Consider the following 20,681-nt stretch of genomic DNA (forward strand, 5'->3'; position numbering starts at 1 on the left):
TTCGGCTCGCTCCGGCTGCGCGTAGCCTTCCCTGTCGGAGCCACGCGGGGGGTCGAAAGGGAACGCGGCGGAAACCTTGTCAGTCCGAGCTGCACCAAACAACAACAACAACAACAACAATAACGATAACAATAACAAAAACAAAGCGTCGTAATCCCCGTCGAGTGCCTTGCGCACCGTTGCCCGTCCGTCAGTCACTGATCTGGGGACAGCAGTGTCCTCACCGAGCCGCCTCAACACCGAGATCACCATAAACACAAAGGAGGCATTTCCAGGAACTTTCCAGGAATATGGTCACGTGGTGCAGCGAGCCGCGATTTAAGTGGTTCACACACACACACTCATACACACGCACACACACACACACACACACACACGGACTTACATGGAGGGGGGGGTTCTCTTACCATAATAACACTATATAATACAACAATATATATATTTACATGTATATAACTAGTGACAAAATAATGAAGTACTAGTAATAAAGTGCGCTCGTTAATATGTTTGTTTACATAATGTATGTTAATGTTCAACCATCTTTGCCTTTGACACTGGAACATGACGTGTGTTACCGCGTGGCGCCGACAGGTGGCAGCAGCAGCGGCAGCAGCGCGAGTGCCAACATGAACACGGAAGGAGGCGTAGAAGAAGAACGGTGGCGGGTTGTTTGGTTGTTTTGCTAACTGCTAACTGCTTCCGACCGAAGCTTTCTCTCCGGTGAGTCACTTTTCTTCACTTTTAAACCTAAAAAACCGCGAACAAACTTCGGTAATCAACAGTTTATCACGTCCCCGATGACGAAAGAGTTACATTAAGTCGTACGATTAAACGCGTGCTCTCAAAACTGTGTCTATTTTAAGTGAACGCGGTGTGTGTACGTTTAGCAAACCTGTCTCTTTTAGTTTGACGTTTGTTTTCACGACAGCGAAACACGATTTAAAATGTAAACATATTAAGTTGCTGTGGCTTATTCGGCGTATGACTCCGTACCCTAAACGGTATATTTGTCATGTTTTTCCGCCACTTGTGAAGTTAAATCCGTTCACAGAGCCTAGCTAATAACAACAATATTGCGTTCAATTTTGTTAAAGAGTAGCTCACGATTCACATTTAAATTTAAAGTCACATTGATGATAAGATATTGTACAAAATGTTAACAGTGATGACATGAGGAGTGCCCGATATTTACACGAGATTATCTTAATACAATTATTAGGCAAAAAACAAAAAGTATCTTGAAATGACTTGAACATTGCCTTAATAATAGTCAGTATCACCCTGAACAAGGATCCGTTGAAAATAATTGCAAACCTATTAAGGAATAATTTTAATGAATTTTTGAATTTCAGGAAATGATCCATCTGCCCTGATGCACTTTGACAGTGAGCTGACTTTCTTCAAAAAAATAAAAAGTTTCTCGAAACGACTTGAAATTCACCATCATAATAGTCGGCATCGCCCTGAACAAGGATCTGTTGAAAATAATTGCAAATCTCTTAAGGAATAATTTTAATGAATTTTTGAAAATCAGGAAATGATCCATCTGCCCTGATGCACTTTGACAGTGAGCTGACTTTCTTCAAAAAAATAAAAAGTTTCTCGAAATGACTTGAAATTCACCATCATAATAGTCGGCATCGCCCTGAATGAGGATCTGTTGAAAATATTTGCAAATCTCTTAAGGAATAATTTTAAGGAATTTTTGAAATTCAGGAAATGATCCATCTGCCCTGATGCACTTTGTCAATGAGCTGACTTTCTTCAAAAAAATAAAAAGTTTCTCGAAACGACTTGAAATTCACCATCATAATAGTCGGCATCGCCCTGAACAAGGATCTGTTGAAAATAATTGCAAACCTATTAAGGAATAATTTAAATGAATTTTTGAAAATCAGGAAATGATCCATTTGCCCTGATGCACTTTGACAGTGAGCTGACTTTCTTCAAAAAAATTAAAAGTTTCTCGAAACGACTTGAAATTCACCATCATAATAGTCGGCATCGCCCTGAACAAGGATCAGTTGAAAATATTTGCAAATCTCTTAATGAATAATTTTAATGAATTTTTGAAAATCAGGAAATTATCCATCTGCCCTGATGCACTTTGACAGTGAGCTGACTTTTTTCAAAAAAATAAAAAGTTTCTCGAAACGACTTGAAATTCACCATCATAATAGTCGGCATCGCCCTGAACAAGGATCTGTTGAAAATAATTGCAAACCTATTAAGGAATAATTTAAATGAATTTTTGAAAATCAGGAAATGATCCATCTGCCCTGATGCACTTTGACAGTGAGCTGACTTTCTTCAAAAAAATAAAAAGTTTCTCGAAATGACTTGAAATTCACAATCATAATAGTCAGCATCGCCCTGAACGAGGATCAGTTGAAAATATTTGCAAATCTCTTAAGGAATAATTTTAATGAATTTTTGAAAATCAAGAAATTATCCATTTGCCCTGATACACTTTGTCAATGAGCTGACTTTCTTCAAAAAAATAAAAAGTTTCTCGGAATGACTTGAAATTCACAATCTTAATAGTCGGCATTGCCCTGAACAAGGATCAGTTGAAAATATTTGCAAATCTCTTAATGAATAATTTTAATGATTTTTTTTAAAATCAGGAAATGATCCATCTGCCCTGATGCACTTTGACAGTGAGCTGACTTTCTTCAAAAAATAAAAAGTTTCTCGAAATGACTTGAAATTTACCATCATAATAGTCGGCATCGCCCTGAACGAGGATCTGTTGAAAATATTTGCAAAAATCTTAAGGCATAATTTTAATGAATTTTTGAAATTGAGGAAATTATCCATCTGCCCTGATGCACTGTGTGTGTATTTCATTCTGTTTTTGTGTCCAAACAAATGTTTTATCCATATTCAAAGACAAAATAAAACATTATAGTGGAGTGTTTTCTTTACAGTGGAAAAAGGCGATGGAGTCGACGGAGAGCAGGTTCGCTCACCTGCTGCAGCCGATCAGAGAACTCGCCAAGAACTGGGACGTGGACGTGGCGTCCGAGTTAAACGACTACTTGGAAGAAGTAACTCGTTGATTTATTTATTATTGATAAGTTTCTATTTCTTTGCACTGAGATTGAACCGTATTTCCTTCTTCTTCTTCTTCTCCGTCGTCTACTTCCTGTGTGCAGTTGGATGAAATGTGCATCACGTTCGATGGAGGAAAAATCCAGCTGAACTTTGCTGAGGCGGCTCTTCTGGTCCAAGGCTCCACCTGCATCTACAGCAAGAAGGTCAGACACGGAACACACGAGGAAGAAGACGGTGAAGGGATTTTATCAACATCTGCCTCACGTGTGTGTGTGTGTGTGTGTGTGTGTGTGACAGGTGGAGCTGCTGCACAGCCTCGTCTACCAGACTCTGGAGTACATCAACAACAAGAACAAGAATCAAGAGTACAAACAAACAAACAAACAAACAAGTATTAATAATGTTGTTGTTTGTGTGTTTACGAAGCCTCTCTGACGTCTCTTTGTCTTTCCCTCCTCAGACGAAACAAGCAGTCGTCAGAGTCACAGAGCGTCGACTCAGCCGTCAGTCACAGCGACGCCAATGATATCGACGTGGTACGGAAACGTGTGACACGTCAACGTTCATTTGTCTGATTTAAACGGTTAAACGATGACGCCGTTGTTGTTGTTTTCCCGTTACAGTTCACCGTCATGGACACCGAGGCCTCGGCGTACTCGCTGAAACCTGAAGGCAAAACGGTGAGTTGACTTTATTACTGCGGTAAATGTGTGGAATTCACCTTTATTTAAAGTTTGACCCAAAGTCACAGTTATCACCAGTGTTACAAAATCATTATTATGTTAGCAGATGTTTACCTGTTGTTCACCTGTAGTTTACCTGTCTCCTGTTGTCTCCTCTCAGACACTGGACGTGTTTTCTTTTCCTCAGTTTACCTGCAGTTCACCGGTAGTTTACCTGTAGTTCACCCGTAATTAACCTGTAGTTCACCTGTAGTTTACTGGTTGTTTTCCTGAAGTTCACCGGTAGTTCACCTGTAGTTAATTGGTAGTTTTCCTGTAGTTCACCAGTAGTTTACCTGTAGTTAATTGGTAGTTTTCCTGTAGTTCACCGGTAGTTCACCTGTAGTTCACTGGTATTTTTCCTGTAGTTCACCGGTAGTTTACCTGTAGTTCATCTGTAGTTTACCTGGAGTTTAGTGGTAGTTTTCCTGTAGTTCACCGGTAATTTACCTGTACTTCACTGGTAGTTTACTGGTAGTTTTCCTGTAGTTCACCTGTACTTCACTGGTAGTTTTCCTGTAGTTCACTGGTAGTTTTCCTGTAGTTCACTGGTAGTTTTCCTGTAGTTCACCGGTAGTTTTCCTGTAGTTCACCAGTAGTTTACCATTAGTTTACCTGTAGTTTGCCTGCATTTTACCTGTAGTTTACCTGTTTCCTCTCATACAGTGGAGGTGGTTCTTCTTGTTCTGTAGTTTACTTGTAGTTTACTTGTAGTTTACCTGTTGTTTCCTCTCAGGCAGTGGAGGTGGCTCTTCTTCTTCTTCAGTAGTTTATGTGTAGTTAACATGTAGTTTATCTGTTGTTTAACTGTAGTTTACCTGTGGTTGACCTGTAGTTAACCTGTAGTTTCCTCTCAGGCAGTGGAGGTGTTTCTTCTGTAGTTTACCTGTAGTTTAACTATAGTTAGCCTGTAGTTGACCCGTGGTTGATCTGTAGTTAACCTGTAGTTTCCTCTCAGGCAGTGGAGGTGTCTCATCTTCCTCCTGAAGCTCTGATTACTCCTGGATCTTTTGAGAAGAACAAATTTCCCATGATCAGGTCAGACTCCACTAAACCACTGTCCTTTCAAAATAAAAGCTCAAAGATGGAGACACGTCCGTCCTCTTGTCCTCCTGCTCACTGTGTGTGTGTGTGTGTGTGTGTGTGTGTTTTCAGTCTGAAAGGCGAGGTCTTCTGCAGTCTGAAGGACTTTAAGATGAACCTCTTCTTCCCTGGAGACAAAGGTCAGATCTTTCTCTCGTACGGATCCAGGAACCAGGATCTGAATGTGGATCGGGTTCTGGATCTGGATCTGTATCCAGATCATCAACAGGAAGCAGAAGGTAAAACATCAACACGTCATCAGTTTAATTGTCATGTCATCTTCTCTGCCTCTTTTTTTCTTACTTGTCTTTTTCTACTTCTTCCTCCTTTTCTCGTCCTATTTATTTTTTATTTTTTTTTAAGTCTTGGCTCCGCCCCCAGGAGACGACGCCGGAGACGGCGGACACAACAACGACGACGACTTTGTCCCCTTAAACGACGTCATGGACGTGGAGCAGGAAGCCGAGGAACACGTGGAGCGACACCAGGTCTCTCCTCATAATCCAGATTTTCAATAATCTGATCGATTAGAACGTTTGTTTGATTGATAGGTGAAATGTTATTTTTGTCTCAGGTTCAAAGTGACGGACGAATGATCCGAGAAAGACGACAAGTACAGACGGACAAACGGACAGAAGAGACGCCGCCTGCCGTACGTCACATCAAACCCGATCAATAACACTTTATCAATACTGATCAGAACTGTTTTTTTTTACATTTTTAACTGTCAAAATGTTGCAATAATAGGATTTAATTTTATTTCTTTATTTCGTTATTTTATTTTGAAAATATTGTGACTTCATTTAATTCCTGCTGTCAATGTTTCTAATATTATATTTTTATAATTTAAAATGTTGAACTCTTTTTTTTAACTATAAGAAATACCAATTTAATACTAAGAGTATTCTCTGTACCTTTATTTTGAAATTTTATTTTGAAAGTTTTTTCCCTGAAAACAAAATTATATTTTTTATTATTATTTATTACGTTGATTGTGTTAATATATATTAATACACCTTATATTTACGTATCCATGTTTTTTTTCTCTGTGTTTCAGGTGAACGTTTGGGCGTTTCACGACCCGTACGTTTACTTCGGGGAGGAGAAACCGTTAAAAACAGGTCCGCCTGAAAATGACCGATTCTTTTATTGATCAATATGAACTTATTCAGTCGTTTGGTTCATAAAATGTCGAGAAAAATATTGAAAATCTTTCCAAAAACCAAAATGATTCCGTTTTAATCCATGTTTTTTTTAGTCATATGTAGCAAAGAAACTAGCATAAAATTCTGAAATCGTGTTTTCATCGTCGCTGCCGACACTGAGTTTTTGTTTCTTCTTCAGGAAAATCTTACAAAGTTCCCGACGGCCTGGACGACAAAGGGAAGAGGAAAAGGAAACGAGGGTCCACGCTGCAGGACTTCAGGACCTGGTTCACAGGAACATGTAAGAACAGAAGTGGTTCTGGATCTGGATCTGGATCTGGATCTGGATCTGATTGCGTCTGAACCACGTTTACATTTTATCGATGTCTGTGTTTTTCTGTTTTCCAGTTGATCCTCCAGAACACAAACTGAGACATGGACCCGCGTTCACAGGTTCGTTAGCGGTCCAACTGTTAGCGTACATTTACACGCAAAAGACGGAGACGGGGCGGAGCTTTTCGTCCGTATGCGACTCTCACGTATACGACCAATAAGCAACTTTTGGAAAACGATAAGCCCCGCCTCTTGCTCTTCTCTGTATTCGCCATCTCCGTCATTTTGTGTTTGGAGTTCGTACACAGTATGCTAGCTATGTGCGCGTACTCCGCCTCTTCTACAGTGCCACACACAGGCCTGGCATATGCACTGCAGCGAGGAAAAGGGAAAACTGTGCTTAAGCTAACCTTTAGCTGCCATTTGTTTTACCTTCTGCTAAATTTTAGCTAACATTTTGACTATTTGGCTAAGATTTAGCTAACTTTAGTAGCCAGTAGTAGTTTAATTTAACCTTTAGCTTTTTAGTCTGTGAGTTTAAGCTAAGCTTTAGCCGTCTTCTGTTTGAATTCCAGCTAAGGTTTTGCTAACTTAAAGTTAGCTTTTGACCTTTTTAAGCTATTTTTTCAGCTAAGTTTACGTTAACCTTTAGCTGCCATTCATTCGTCCACAAATAATTTGCTTAAACAGTTGCTTCACTGAGGAATTTTGTTGAAATACACATTTTTACCGATTGCTTCTAATACTTTGATTTCTTTTTTATTAAAATGTACATGTTTATATGAAGAAAATGTCGCCAGAATTAGAATTTCAAATGTTCAACTGAATCAAAAGTGTAATTTCAATGATTCTGAATATGTTTTGTGTGTTTATATATGAATATATTGTTATTATTTATGTGTAAATGAAGTTTCCTGGTGTTTCAGACCTGAACTACATATTTCTGAACACGATGAAAGAGAAGCTGAAGAGTCAGAGGAGGATCTTCAGGAGAGCAGTAAGAGTTCCTTCTTTTCCTCTTTAAGGTTCATTCATAGAATAATTATAAAAAGAAGAAGAAAAGCGTCTTTACTTTCTTTACTCTGAACCTTTATTAACCTTAAAAACACACTCAGAGGCTGTTGAATGCACTGATTCCTGGAAGTCAGCTGACGTGTTTCCTTCTCGCTCAACGACCGAATGTGCGTCAGCAGAAAGTGACCGAGGTCACATGACGCGTCAGACTCTGTAATTATTTTCACATGCTCACAGTTAACAACAACAACAAGCAACACTTTTATTTTGAAATTTCTCAATAAAAGTCGGAAAAACTTTTTCAAAATAAAGTAACGTAAGGATTCCTACATTTAATCAACGATTAAAAGACGTGAATGTCATGCTCCGCCCCCTAACGTTGACGCATTAGTGAGACTGTTTTATTTCTGTGGACGCTGGAACGCAGTGTCCTCAACCCACCAGCAGGGGGCAAGCTGTTCTGTTTAATCCAATGAAATCTTCCACATTATCACATTGTGATGTCATTGGGGGTGTGGTTTATGGCGTGTGATGTCACTGGGGGTGTGGTTAATGGTTTGCGATGTCATTAGAGGTGTGGTTAATGGCGTGCGATGTCTTTGGGGGTGTGGTTGATGTCACTGTGGGTGTGGTTAATGGCATGTGATGTCACTGTGGGTGTGGTTAATGTTGTGATGTCATCGGGGGTGATTAATGGCGTGTGATGTCATTGGGGGTGTGGTTAATGGCTTGTTATGTCACTGGAGGTGTGGTTAATGTTGTGTGATGTCACTGGGGGTGTGGTTAATGTTGTGTGATGTCACTGGGGGTGTGGTTAATGGCGTGCTATGTCACTGGGGGTGTGGTTAATGGCGTGCAATGTCGTTGGGGGTGTGGTTAATGGCGTGCAATGTCGTTGGGGGTGTGGTTAATGGCGTGCAATGTCGTTGGGGGTGTGGTTAATGGCGTGCAATGTCGTTGGGGGTGTGGTTAATGGCGTGCAATGTCGTTGGGGGTGAGGTTAATGGCGTATAATGTCGTTGGGGGTGTGGTTAATGGCGTGTGTTGTCATTGGGGGTGTGGTTAATGGCGTGTGATGTCATTGGGGGTGTGGTTAATGGCGTGTGATGTCACTGGGGGTGTGGTTAATGGCGTGTGATGTCACTCAGGGCGTCATGGTCTCCGATGAGGAGCTAAAGAAGACTTTGCTGCAGCCCGAGGAGGAGGGGCCACATCGGCAGGGGGAGGAGCCTGTGGATGAATTCAGACACGCCGACGTTTTGTTGGGTAAAAAACAAAAAAAACAAACACTATATTTCCCACAGACTGAAGTGACACTGAACGTCTCGCTGCTGCGACACCTGAACAGGTGATTTGGAGTTTGAATGTTTTCAAAACTTTATTTAAAAGGCGGAGGCGACGACGACAACTCGGACTGCGAACAGGACGCGTTTCCTGACGACTTCCCGGCGGAGTTTGGAGGAGGAGACCACATCTCGCCAGGTAAACTCACCTGAAAGTGACACCACAGGTGTTTTATATACAATTACTGAGCCGAGCTTTAGCGTTCACTGACACGCTGTTAAATCAAGACATTTTGTTTGAATTAAAGTGTGTGTGTGTGTGTGTGTGTAGGAGCTCACGACGACCTGAGTTATGAAGACCTGGTGCGGCTACGTATCGTAAGTCCATGAATCTTTATAATAAAGTTTCTCTGCACTGAATGTGAAATAAACATCTTCATTTTCTGTTATTTCTACATCAAATGTGTTTTTAATAAACTGTTTTTTACTGACGTCACAGACTCGGAGACAAAAATCTTGGGAAATATCTAATTTTGGTTTAATTTTCAACTAACTTTAAGCTATTTTTTAAGTTTTTTATTAAGTTTAAGCTTACCTTTAGCTTTTTGAATTCCAGCTAAGATTTAGTTAGCTTTAATTCAGCTTCTTATCTTTGTAAACTATCATTTAGATATGTTTAAGTTAACCTTTAGCTGCCATCTGTTTAACTTTCAGCTAGATTTTAGCTCACTTTTGCCCCTTTTTAATCTGTAAGAGCTAAAGCTAAGCTTTAGTGGTCTTCTGTTTGCATTCCAGCTGCGGTTTAACTAACTTAAAGTTAGCTTTTAAGCTATTTTTAAGCTAAGTTTAAGTGTCAACTAGATTTTGGCTCATTTTTAACTTCTTGAAGTTATTCTTCAGCTATGTTTAAGCTAACATTTAGCTGCCATTTGTTTTACTTTCAGCTATTTTTGATTTAGATTTGAGCTAACTTTCGACCCTTTGTAATCTGTAAGAGCTAAAGCTAAGTTAATTAACTTTCAACTAGATTTTGGCTAATTCTTGACCTTTTTAAGATATTGTACAGATAACTTTAAGCTAACCTTTAGATGTCTTTTGTTTTGGCTAATGTTCAGCCAACCTTTAGCTGTCTTTATGCTAACTTGTTGTCTGTTTCCGTTCTAGAGAACTAGAAAAACCTTAATTTTGTCCCAAACAAAACCTGGGGACAGATGGTTTGCCATGATGTGTTTAAATGTATTTGAAAATGTAAAGTTTGTGAGGTTATTTATGAGTTATCGATGACCTGTGTGCGAATAATTATTGTTTATTCGTCGTTCAGGAGGAGCTGGTGGTGAACTGTCAGGGTTACACCCGGGAGACGGACCTGTCCCGCCGAGTCAGAGAATGGGAGGACGTGATCCGTCCTGAGCTGGCTATGCAGGTCCAACACTGTCCACGTACTGTCCTCACACAGCGCCTCCTGCTGTCAGACCCTGACATACGTCCTCTCTCTGTGTGTTTTAGGAGGAACGTCCAATTTTTGACATCCATGATTACGGAGACAGGATCGTGGCGGCGCTGGGCGGCGTGGGAAGTCGCCGAGACTTCTCGTCCATCGTTCACGGGCTGGACAACTTCGAGGCCTGTAAATACATGCTGGCTTCACTGCAGCTGGTGAGTCTCACACACACACACACACACACACACACACACACACACACACGACATTTATGCGGAGCATATAGCGTTCGCACCGTTCCGTCCGGACTAAAATGAATACCTTCCTGTGCGCGTACGTCCTTCACATTTTGCAGGATTGTTTAGTGGGTGAATATCTCCAGGCGTTTTTTTCGTTTCGTCCAAAAACCTTTTTTTTTTTGAATTTTTCCTGAATTTTTACGCATCTTTTTTGCTTGCAAATGTGAGAAATGTGTAAAACGGCACTTTACGAGCTTGTCAACACGATAACTTGACAAATATTCGACATATTGATGTCAAACTGGCACTGTCCATGCCTCTTACAAGTATCTTGGACAAGTTCGAAGATGGGTGACCTTGACCTACTTTTCAAGGTCACAGCTGCACTTGTAACTTGAAAAATAGCCAAAAACCGGCACTTTTCAACCTTGTCAACGCCGTAACTTGACAAATATTTATTGTATTGCTGCCAAACTGGCACTGTCCATGCCTCTTACAAGTATCTTGAACAAGTTCGAAGATCGGTGACCTCGACCTATTTCCAAGGTCACCGCTGCACACCACATGTCCAAAGTGGCCTTCATTGCCTATGCAAATTTTGCTTTAAAATTGGCATAAAAATGTGGGCGCATGGACTCAGCGCGGAGCATTAGTAGTAGTCGTGGACTATCACCACTCTATTTTTTCTTGTCCTCTCTCACCAACGTCTTTCCCGCGTCGTCTCAGGCCAACGACTACACGGTGGACGTGGACAGCGCCGAGGGTCTGGAGGACAGCGTGGACTCCATGGGACTGACGCTGCTCAGTCTGCACAGAGCGGCCGACAGATTCAACCAGGACGAGTTTGGCGTGACGACGACGACGGCGTGAGTGATGAGGGTCGTGGGGGGGGGCACGCGGTCCCCTCTTCATCACCGACACGTGGACACAAAACGACGCCTTCGACCATGTTTGTCCCCGTGTGATATGTTGACGTTTGTTTTAAATTTATAGAGACGCAAAGCGTTCGACCTCTGACCTCCCTCTTAATTCTCACTTTTACCTACAGCAGCTACTGTCGTCCGTTTCCGAAATTTCCCAGCCGTGTTTTATTTCACCCAACGTGGCGGACGTAAGTTGTGTTGGTCCAAAAAATGTCTGAAAATGTTGATCCGTGTTTCCCAAACTTTTCCCAAAGAATTCAAGCTAACATTTAGCTAGCTTTAACTCAGCTTTTGAACTTTTTAAACTATCGAATAAGTTTAAGTTGTTTTACCATTAGCTGTCATTTGTTTAACTTTCAGCTAGATTTAAGCTAAGCTTTAGCCGTCTTCTGTTTGAATTCCAGTTATGGTTTAGCGATCTTTAAGTTAGCTTTTAACCTTTTTAAGCTATTTTCCCCCCCAGTTCATTGTAACAGAAACGGATGACAAAAAGTTAGCATAAAGACAGCTAAAAGTTGTCTGCACATTAGCCAAAACACTGAAGTTTATCAGAAGACATCTAAATGTTAGCTTAAACTCATCTGTACACTAGCTTAAAGAGGTTTGTAAAAATTAGCTTAAATATAGTTGAAAGTTAAATAGATGGCAACTAAACTTAGCTTGAAAATAGCTTAAAAACATCAAAAGCTAACTTTAAGTTAGCTCAACCTTAGCTGGAATTCAAAAAGAAGATGGCTAAAGTTAAGCTAAAACACAGATTAAAAAGGGTCAAAAGTGAGCTCAAATCTAGCTGTAAGTTAATCAGAAGACATCTAAAGGTTAGCTTAAATTTATCTGCACAATAGCTTAAAAATGTCAAACGCTAACTTTAAAGTTAGCTAAACCTTAGCTGGAATTCAAACAGGAGACGGCTAAATCTTAGCTTAATCTTACAGATAAAAAAAATTTAAAAAATGAGCCAAAATCTAGTTGAACGTTAAATAGCTTAGCTTTAGCTCTTACAGATTAAAAAGGGTCCACAAACCAACTATAATAAATAAAGAAATATTCACGTTTAAGAAGCTAGAAAGTCAGAGAAACTTAATCTGTTCAACTTAATCCCTTAATCTCATGAATAATCATGTTCAGTGTAAATGTACCTTTGATTTCAGAGTCTTTATCAGTCTGTATCGATGATCGTCGCTTAAGTGGGTTTGAGTTTGTGTTTTAAAAGTTAATTTCCCCTGGTTTCTTTGCTCCACATAACAAAATAAATCATTCAATTATTAATTTTGGTTCGCGGACAAAACGAGGCGTCAATAAATCAGACTTTTTATGGTTTAGAAAACACCGATCAACCTTTTTTTTGGACGTTTTTGGGACCAAACAATTACCAAAAAAACATCCAATAATGAGAAAAATGACTCGGCAGTAATGTTTTAATACCTTTTTTTTATTAAATCTTTTTCACATAAACTCTGCTCTTTTACTTTTCTTATTTTCCACACAGCTGACGTAGCTTTGCGAAGAATTTACGAGATTTGGAGGTTTTTCCGAGTTATTTTTCCATCGTTGTCCTTCGTAGTTTCTGTCCTGAATCTTTTTTTAATGTTTTAATCCCAGCGAAAGCACAGACGAGACCAGGGTTTTCTCAATCCTTGGAGGCGGACCGTTAGCATCGTAAATACGCAAGATTCTGTTCATGCCCGTACTGGCTGTTCAGTCATATTTAGCTAACTTTGCTTCATACTTAACCATTTGACATCGGGAAGACTCCGACGCCTGCGATGAATGTCTGTTAATCCCACGCACTACGGGTTAATCTGGCCTGATAATCTGTTAAAACCGGCCTAACATCGGAAGACACCCACGATTGTCGGAAAGGGCCAGATCGGGACCAAATTTTCGACCAACCAGTTGCGACAAACTCCTGCTGTGAAGCCTCCAGAATCGCAACTTCGCCGCGATCTTGTAACTCCTCGGGAAAATGTTTATCGCCCCCTAGTGGTTATTCAATATATTCTCATTTCCTGGTCGGCCTCGGAACAGCGAATCATTCTCTGAGGTCTTGGACGACGTCTCAGTGCATCTTCTCCAGCGGGACGTACGTCCTCATGTGTTTGCGGACGCTCTCGGCGATCTGGTCCTCGTCTTTGGTTCGGTTGTAGTAGTCCAGGAAAAGCCCGTCGGGACTGACGAGGTAGATCAGGATGGTGTGGTCCACGATGTAGTCGCCGTCCTCGTCTTTGGGCCCGGCGCTGGCGTACACGCGGTAGTCCTGCCCCGCCTCTTTCACCTCCTCCGGCGTGCCCGTCAGCCCCAGGAGGCGCGGGTGGAAGTCCTGGACGTAGCGCGCCACCGCCGCCACGTCGTCCCTCTCCGGGTCCACGGTGACGAAGAGCGGCTGCAGCCGCGGCAGCGACGCGTCCCCGTCCAGCGCCGTCACCACCGCGCTCAGCTTCTCCAGCTCCTCGGGGCAGATGTCGGGGCAGTGGGTGAAGCCGAAGTACAGCAGCACCCAGCGGCCCTGGAAGTCCCGCTTTGTCCTGCGCTGCCCCCTGTGGTCCAGGAGGCTGAAGTTCCCCCGGCCCAGCGCCACCTGCTGCAGCTGCTCCACGCGCTGCCGCCGCAGCTTCTGCTGCTTCTCCCCGTACACGTACCAGCACGCGGCCAGGGCGCCGCCGCCGAACAGCAGCGCCACCGCCACGCGAGACCCGATCGCCAGCTTCTTCGCAGAGGAGTCGCCGCCACGACCGCGAGACAGGAAACGCCGCTGAAGACGTCCGCACGGTCTGAGGTGAGTCGCTGACGTCGCAGCAGGTGGCGTCTTCGGGACGAGAGGGAGACGCAGGCGTCCCACAATGCACCGCAGCAGCGACATGGCAGACGGGATGTCCTGTAACACAGAGGCGTCACAGGAAATCAGATTTTCAAAGTAAAAGTTTTTAAAATTTTCAAAATACAAGTATCAAAGGATGAGTTTTTCAAATGTCAAAATAAGAATTTCAAAGTGAAAGTATCACATGTGGTCAAGAATCAAAAGTTTCAAAGTAAAAGCCCTTTGTTAATTCCTATTGAGGTGGATTAAGTCACTATAGTAATAATTTTACGTATTACAGTTTAATCTAAGAGTAAATCACTCTCACCTGTCTTCAGGTGCGTTCACGGTCCGTCATTCAGCGATTCACACGCGTGTCCCGGAACAAACGAAGCCCCAAACAAACGCGGCGTGGTTTTGGCTAAACACCGGAAACACTCACAGAGGCTAACCCCTGTTAGTTACCGGTTTTTATTACGTGGTATTTCCCGTTCGTTCGTTATTTAAAACTGCGTAAAACGGTGAAATGACCGCAGCGTCCGCTCCACACCTCCTCGCCTCTGTGACCGTGGGACTGCCGGTTCCGGAGAATCACGTGACGGAATTCGAGCGTTTTACTGGTGGAGTTTGACGTCAGCTGAATTTGACAGACCGGAAATGACCACGCACTGTTTCCGGAACGTCCCTCGCCGGTCTGTTTTTTTATCTGAAATCGATATATTTGATATCGATGATCGCTAAAAATAGACATAGTTAACGCAGTTTTATTTAAACGCCACCGAATTAGTTCACGTTTACGGCTGTGAGGCTGAGAGCAGCCGACAGAGGGCGTCATATTACTGCTGTTTAAATTCAAATAACTTTATTGACACTAACAAATACGTTGTTTGTGTTTTTAAAATGACATTTTACATATAAATAACCGCGTCACGTGTTATTTTTGCATGCCGAATCCAAGTATTGTTTTGAAAGTTCACGTCACGCGGTAGTTTAGTTGTTTTTTTTAATGCTGTTTGACACCGTTTCCCAATCACTCTGCCACCAAAGTCCATTGAGAAAATCGCTACAGGAGCTGCTGGTCTGCTGCTGCCTCTTGTGGTCACTTTGCGTCACTGAGGTAAATCTGGACAAAGGAATTCAAATGCCGAAGTCACATAAATAAATAATTTGATCTTAATAATGGAGGCGGCAGTGGATCAACAGCTCCTGTGTGCTGTGGTGTTAAAATCTATGATTTATTTGTATGGACTTTGGTGTGGGAGGGTCTTTAAAAATCCTCAATTATTACATACAGTAATTGTATATTTATTAATTCTATTGCTTTATTATTACATTGCTGTGTACCTGTAAATAACATGTGATGATATTATTATTTTTATTGAATGAAATCACACAGGTTCATTATGCATTCATGCCGTGGTGTCTGTTTCCGTGGTGACGTCTCTTTTGCGTCACAGAGCCGAGCTGACACTGAGGAGGAAATATAGGACAACAGGAGGAAGACGAGGAAGAGGAGGAGGAGGAAGAGGAGGAGGAAGTCTGCGGTGAACACACACAGAGAGAGAGAGAGAGACGACAACAGAGGAATCAGATTCATCTCAGCATCAGGTAATCACTCACTCATCTGTTCATGCATCCACCCATTCACTCACTGTGTGTGTGTGTGTGTTTATGATGAAGGTGCACAGGAGTGATGAAGGTCGTTCACAGACGCAGCAGCTTAAAGGGACAGTCCCACACAGCTGTTAGCATCACACTAACAGCTGGGAGGGAAACTTAAAAACAACAAGACAACAACTTTCTCTACGAGATTCTGAATTCACGTCTGCAGATTCTGGTTTTTACGTGGATGTCATCGGAGAACTACGGGTTACGGTGTGACATCACAGCAGCCGAAATTCACCGTCATCACTTCCTGTTTTCAGATAATTGGGCTCACACAGATTACTGTCACTGCGTCGCTGTGACACTGAAGGGAAACTTAAAAATGACAGTTTTCTCTATGAGGTTCTTAATTTACATCTGCAGCCGTTGTTTTTAAATGGATCAGAGATGATGATGATGATGTAACCATGAGCTACAGTGTGACATCACAGCAGCCGAATTCACCGCCATCACTTCCTGTTTCCAAATAATGTATCATTAAGCAGATTATTGTCACTGCGTCACTGTGACACTGAAGGGAAACTTAAAAATGACAGTTTTCTCTATGGGATTCTGAATGGTGCTCTGCAGCTTCTGGTTTGGACACATTTATCAGTAAAGCGTGGTGTTTTTGTTTATTATATGATGACTTTTACACATCGTCATCATCAGTATGGATCTGTGATTTGATGTCACGCTCTCTGACACCCCCCCCCCCTCTCTCCCTCCTCATCCTCCTCATCCTCCTCTTCCTCTGTGTCTCTCAGCTCCATGATGATGAAGGAGCTGCAGCGTCTCCCTCTGCCCGGAGCGTGAGGAGACTTCCTGGTTTTCCATCTGCGTGCTCGTCCTCAGCCTCCTTTACCTCCGCCTCACCCTCTCTCTCAGTGTGTGTGTGTGTGTGTCTGATCTTCATCCCTCCTCCTCCTCCTCCTCCTCCCCCCCCCTCGCTCGTGTCTCTGCAGCAGCAGCAGCAGCAGCAGCTGACATCATGGACGGATTCCGGCTGCCGCCGCTCATAGAGGAGGTGCTCGACCCGTCCGGTCAGTGTTTACCTTTTTTATTACGTTCATGCTGATGATGTCATCAGATCAATTTAGCTGATTGACGGACAGGTGATTATTGATTATTGACAGCTGTGATTGTTGTGTAAACAAACGGTCACAGCGGGAGCAAGATTTAAACTGTTTCATCCTGATTTCCCTGTTTAAGAAAATGATTTGTTTATTTGTTTCCTTTGCGCTCCTGTTAGCTATAACCTGCACGTCCTGTTTCTTTCACAATAAAAGCCCTTGCGATTTTTTTCTCCTGTACAGAAATGTGTGTGTGTGTGTGTGTGTGTTGACAGAGAATGTGAAGCTGTGAAAACCTAAAACCTGAACCTCATTCAGGACTCTGTGTGTAGACCTGGTCTACAGATGTGGTCCCTGAGTGTTGGCTTTTATTGTGAAAGAAACAGGAAGTGCGTGAATCTGGTTGGTCCCATGGGATCAGATTATTTATTCATGAAGGTTCCTGCAGATAAATCAATGACTTTACTGTCTGCTCTCTCATAGAGTATACAGTACTCTGTGTACTGAGGTGTGTAGTACTCTGTGTACTAAGATGTGTAGTTCATTCTGTACCCGGAACTATTTAACTGTGGTTCTGTGTTTATCCAGTTGTGCAGTGCTTTGTAATCAGTGCTTTGTAATCAAAGTACTGTGTGTACTTAGGTGTAGTACTGTGAGTATTCAGGCCTAGTACTTACTGTGTACTCACTGCGTCTCGGGTGCAGTACTCCGTGTATAACCGTATGTACTCGGGTGTATACATAGGTTGTAGTACTGTGTGTATAACTACAGTATGTGTACTCAGGTGTGTTAGTACTGCTAAATACGTAGTACTGAGTGTATTACTGCATATGCTCAGGGGTAATACATTGAGAATAACTGTGTATTCATGTGTAATACTTTGTGTACTTTGTGTTATGTAGTACTGTGTGTTTTCAGGTGTAGTATTGTGTGTATAATTGTGTTTTCAGGTAAAATACTTTGTGTACACATTCAGGTTAATTATGGGTATGTATTACTGTTAATTATGTAGTACAGTGTGTACTCGGGTATGTAGTACTGTTAATTATGTAGTACAGTGTGTACTCAGGTATGTAGTACTTGTGTACTGGGGTATGCAGAACTGTGTGTACACGGGTATGTAGTACTGTTATTTATGTAGTACTGTGTGTTCTCTGGTATGTAGTACTGTTAATTATGTAGTACTGTGTGTACTCAGGTATGCAGTACTGTGTGTACTCGTGTGTAGTACTGTCTGTACTCGGGTATGCAGTACTGTGTGTACTCGGGTATGTAGTACTGTGTGTACTCGGGTTTGTAGTACTGTGTGTACACGGGTATGTAGTACTGTTATTTATGTAGTACTGTGTGTATAAGCTGACCTCAGAAGTGTGTTATTCCCTCCGTGACCAGCAGGTGGAGCCACAGCTCAGTTGTCACAGTGATCAGTGTGTTCACCTGTCTCTGTTTTCTTGTCGTTTCAGACGAGCTGAGTGAGCTGAAGGACAAAGAGGAGGACGACGAGACGCTGAGAGACGGAGAGAAAGGACAGCAGGAGGAAGAGAAGGAGGTGAAGGAGGAGAAGGAGGAGGAACAAGGAGGAGGAGGAGAAGGAGTCGAGGATGAGGAGCTGGAGGTGGAGGAGCTGAGATCTCAGGTGCTGCAGCTGCTGATGGAGCTGGAGGAGACGAGGGAAGTGTCTCAGAGACATGAGGACAGTTTCACTGAGATGCAGGGTCAGTGTCTCCTCTCTGCTTTTAAATAAAGTTATTATTATATTATTATATTATCCATTGATCTGAATGTCTGTTTTTGTCGTAGGTTTGTTGGAGGACGAGCGTCTGGCGAGCGCTCACCAGGCCGAGACTTTCACCAGACAAATCCAGAGACTGCAAGGTATAATCTGTCACTTCACTTCACTCAGATTAAACTCAGGCTGCTGATTGGTCAAATGCTTGGTTCCTAAAAATGTTCCCATACAACAAAAATGTCCTGTTGTTCCCAAAAATGTCCTTATGTCCGCTAAATTGACTTTGTTCCCAAGAGTCCTTAGTTCCAACAAAGTGTCTCTAATTTCCCGAAAGTGTTGTTAGCTCCCAAAAGTTTTCTTAATTCCCAAAACACTTGTTAGTCCTCAAGTGTTCCCAGGTCACAAAAATGTACTTTGTTCCCAAAAGTGTCCCAAGTCTCCTTAGTTCCCAAAAGTGTCTTTAGTTCCCAAAATTTGTCTTAATTCACAAAAGTGTCATTAGTTCCCAAAAGTGTCCGTAGTTCCCAAACGTTGTCTTAGTTCCCAAAAGTTGTCTTGGTTCCCAAAAATGTCCTTAGTTCCCAAAAGTGTCCCAAGTCTCCTTAGTTCCCAAAAGTGTATTTAGTTCCCAAAAGTGTCCGTAGTTCCCAAACGTTGTCTTAGTTCCCAAAAGTTGTCTTGGTTCCCAAAAATGTCCTTAGTTCCCAAAAGTGTCCTGAGTTCCCAAAAATGTCCTTAGTTCCCAAAAATGTCCTTAGTTCCCAAAAATGTCTTTAGTTCCCAAAAGTGTCCCTAGTTCCAAAAAGTTGTCTTAGTTCCCAACATTGTCCTTGGTTCCCAAAAGTGTCTTTAGTTCCCAAAAAACTTCTTATTCCTCAAAAATGTACTTTGTTCCTAAAAGTGTCTCAAGTGGCCTTAGTTCCTAAAAGTGTCTTTAGTTCCCAAAAAACGTCTTAGTCCTCAAGTGTCCCCAGTTTGCAAAAATGTTTGTAGTTCCTAAAACTGTCATTAATCTCTAAAATGTCCTCCATAATTCAAACCTCCCAAAAGAGCGCCTGCACATCCCTTTGACCTGTGACCCCGCCCACTTCTGACTTGTGACCCCACCCACTCCTCTTTGTCCTATAGCACAGTTGCGGTCGATCCAGGAGGAGATGGACAGTCTGGAGGAGGAGAAGGACCGGGAGCTGGACGAGGTGCAGGAGGAGCTGCGCTCCACTCAGGAGGAGGTGCTGCTGCTGCAGCAGGCGGCCGAGGAGACGGGAGCCGAGCGGGAGAACGACATCGCCTCCCTGCAGGAGGAGCTGTGCCGGCTCAGGGCGGAGCTACAGCGCCTCCACGCCACGGCGCAGGAGTACGAGCTGGAGATCACGACGCTGCGAGCTGAAATCACCATGAAGAGACAGAACACGGAGTCGCGTCCGCACGGTGAGGACCCTGGTCATTAGCATAGCTTAGCTTAGCTTGAAACTGCTAGCCTGCCTTAAGCCTTGTGACGAATGTGTTGTGTTTTCAGGCGAGATGACGCAGCTGGTACCTTTGTAGGCCTTTGCTCAATAAAGCTGTTGTGCCATTTTTTTATTCTTATCCGAGTATGAGGACAAAGGTCGGACTCGTTTGATACCAAATCCTGAACGTTTAGTCCTAACCTGGGACCTGGGTATGCTCTATTTTCTGACCTGGTACCTGACCTCCCTAAAGTGTCCGTAGTTCCCAAAAGTGTCTTGAGTTCCCAAAAGTGTCTTTAGTTCCCAAAAGTTGTCTTAGTTCCCAAAAGTGTCTTTAGTTCCCAAAAGTGTCTTTAGTTCCCAAAAGTTGTCTTAGTTCCCAAAAGTGTCCTTAGTTCCCAAAAGTGTCTTTAGTTCCCAAAAGTGTCTAGTTCCCAAACGTGTCCTTAGTTCCCAAAAGTATCTAGTTCCCAAAAGTGTCTAGTTCCCAAAAGTGTCCTTAGTTCCCAAAAGTGTCTTTAGTTCCCAAAATGTGTCTTAATTCCCAAAAGTGTCTTTAGTTCCCAAAAGTGTCTAGTTCCCAAACGTGTCCTTAGTTCCCAAAAGTATCTAGTTCCCAAAAGTGTCTAATTCCCAAAAGTGTCCTTAGTTCCCAAAAGTGTCTTTAGTTCCCAAAATTTGTCTTAATTCCCAAAAATGTCATTAGTTCCCAAAAGTGTCTTTAGTTCCCAAAAGAGACAGAACACGGAG

At 42.5% G+C, this 20,681-nt stretch overlaps 2 protein-coding genes across 2 annotated transcripts; one reads left to right on the forward strand and one right to left on the reverse strand.

The window, feature by feature from the left end:
* Positions 1-191: 191 nt before the first annotated feature.
* On the forward strand, positions 192-11,363 carry ncaph2 (non-SMC condensin II complex, subunit H2). Its single transcript, XM_083902234.1, has 21 exons — positions 192-325; positions 599-720; positions 2,931-3,050; positions 3,159-3,260; positions 3,355-3,422; positions 3,518-3,593; positions 3,681-3,737; positions 4,738-4,817; positions 4,935-5,101; positions 5,226-5,350; positions 5,437-5,514; positions 5,920-5,983; positions 6,207-6,308; positions 6,416-6,460; positions 7,267-7,337; positions 8,503-8,620; positions 8,744-8,836; positions 8,969-9,015; positions 9,959-10,060; positions 10,144-10,293; positions 11,044-11,363. The coding sequence occupies exons 3-21, from the start codon at positions 2,943-2,945 to the stop codon at positions 11,185-11,187; spliced, it is 1,797 nt and encodes a 598-aa protein (XP_083758360.1). The 5' UTR covers positions 192-325; positions 599-720; positions 2,931-2,942; the 3' UTR covers positions 11,188-11,363.
* A 1,433-nt stretch (positions 11,364-12,796) lies between these two features.
* On the reverse strand, positions 12,797-14,551 carry sco2 (synthesis of cytochrome C oxidase 2). Its single transcript, XM_083902138.1, has 2 exons — positions 14,366-14,551; positions 12,797-14,115 (listed from the first exon to the last, which is right to left on the reverse strand). Exon 2 carries the CDS (start codon positions 14,098-14,100, stop codon positions 13,300-13,302), a length of 801 nt encoding a protein of 266 aa, XP_083758264.1. The 5' UTR covers positions 14,101-14,115; positions 14,366-14,551; the 3' UTR covers positions 12,797-13,299.
* Positions 14,552-20,681: the final 6,130 nt, after the last annotated feature.

This window comes from Microchirus variegatus (genome assembly GCF_963457635.1).
Source record: "Microchirus variegatus genome assembly, chromosome: 16".
Taxonomy (NCBI): domain Eukaryota; kingdom Metazoa; phylum Chordata; class Actinopteri; order Pleuronectiformes; family Soleidae; genus Microchirus; species Microchirus variegatus.

Bases quoted from the DNA above. Each gene is read 5' to 3' on its own strand.
- ncaph2 (XM_083902234.1), top strand. From the start codon at position 2,943: ATGGAGTCGACGGAGAGCAGGTTCGCTCACCTGCTGCAGCCGATCAGA. The intron at 4,818-4,934 runs GTCAGACTCCAC...GTGTGTTTTCAG, and splicing joins AACAAATTTCCCATGATCAG to TCTGAAAGGCGAGGTCTTCT. The intron at 5,515-5,919 runs GTACGTCACATC...TCTGTGTTTCAG, and splicing joins CAGAAGAGACGCCGCCTGCC to GTGAACGTTTGGGCGTTTCA.
- sco2 (XM_083902138.1), bottom strand. From the start codon at position 14,100: ATGTCGCTGCTGCGGTGCATTGTGGGACGCCTGCGTCTCCCTCTCGTC.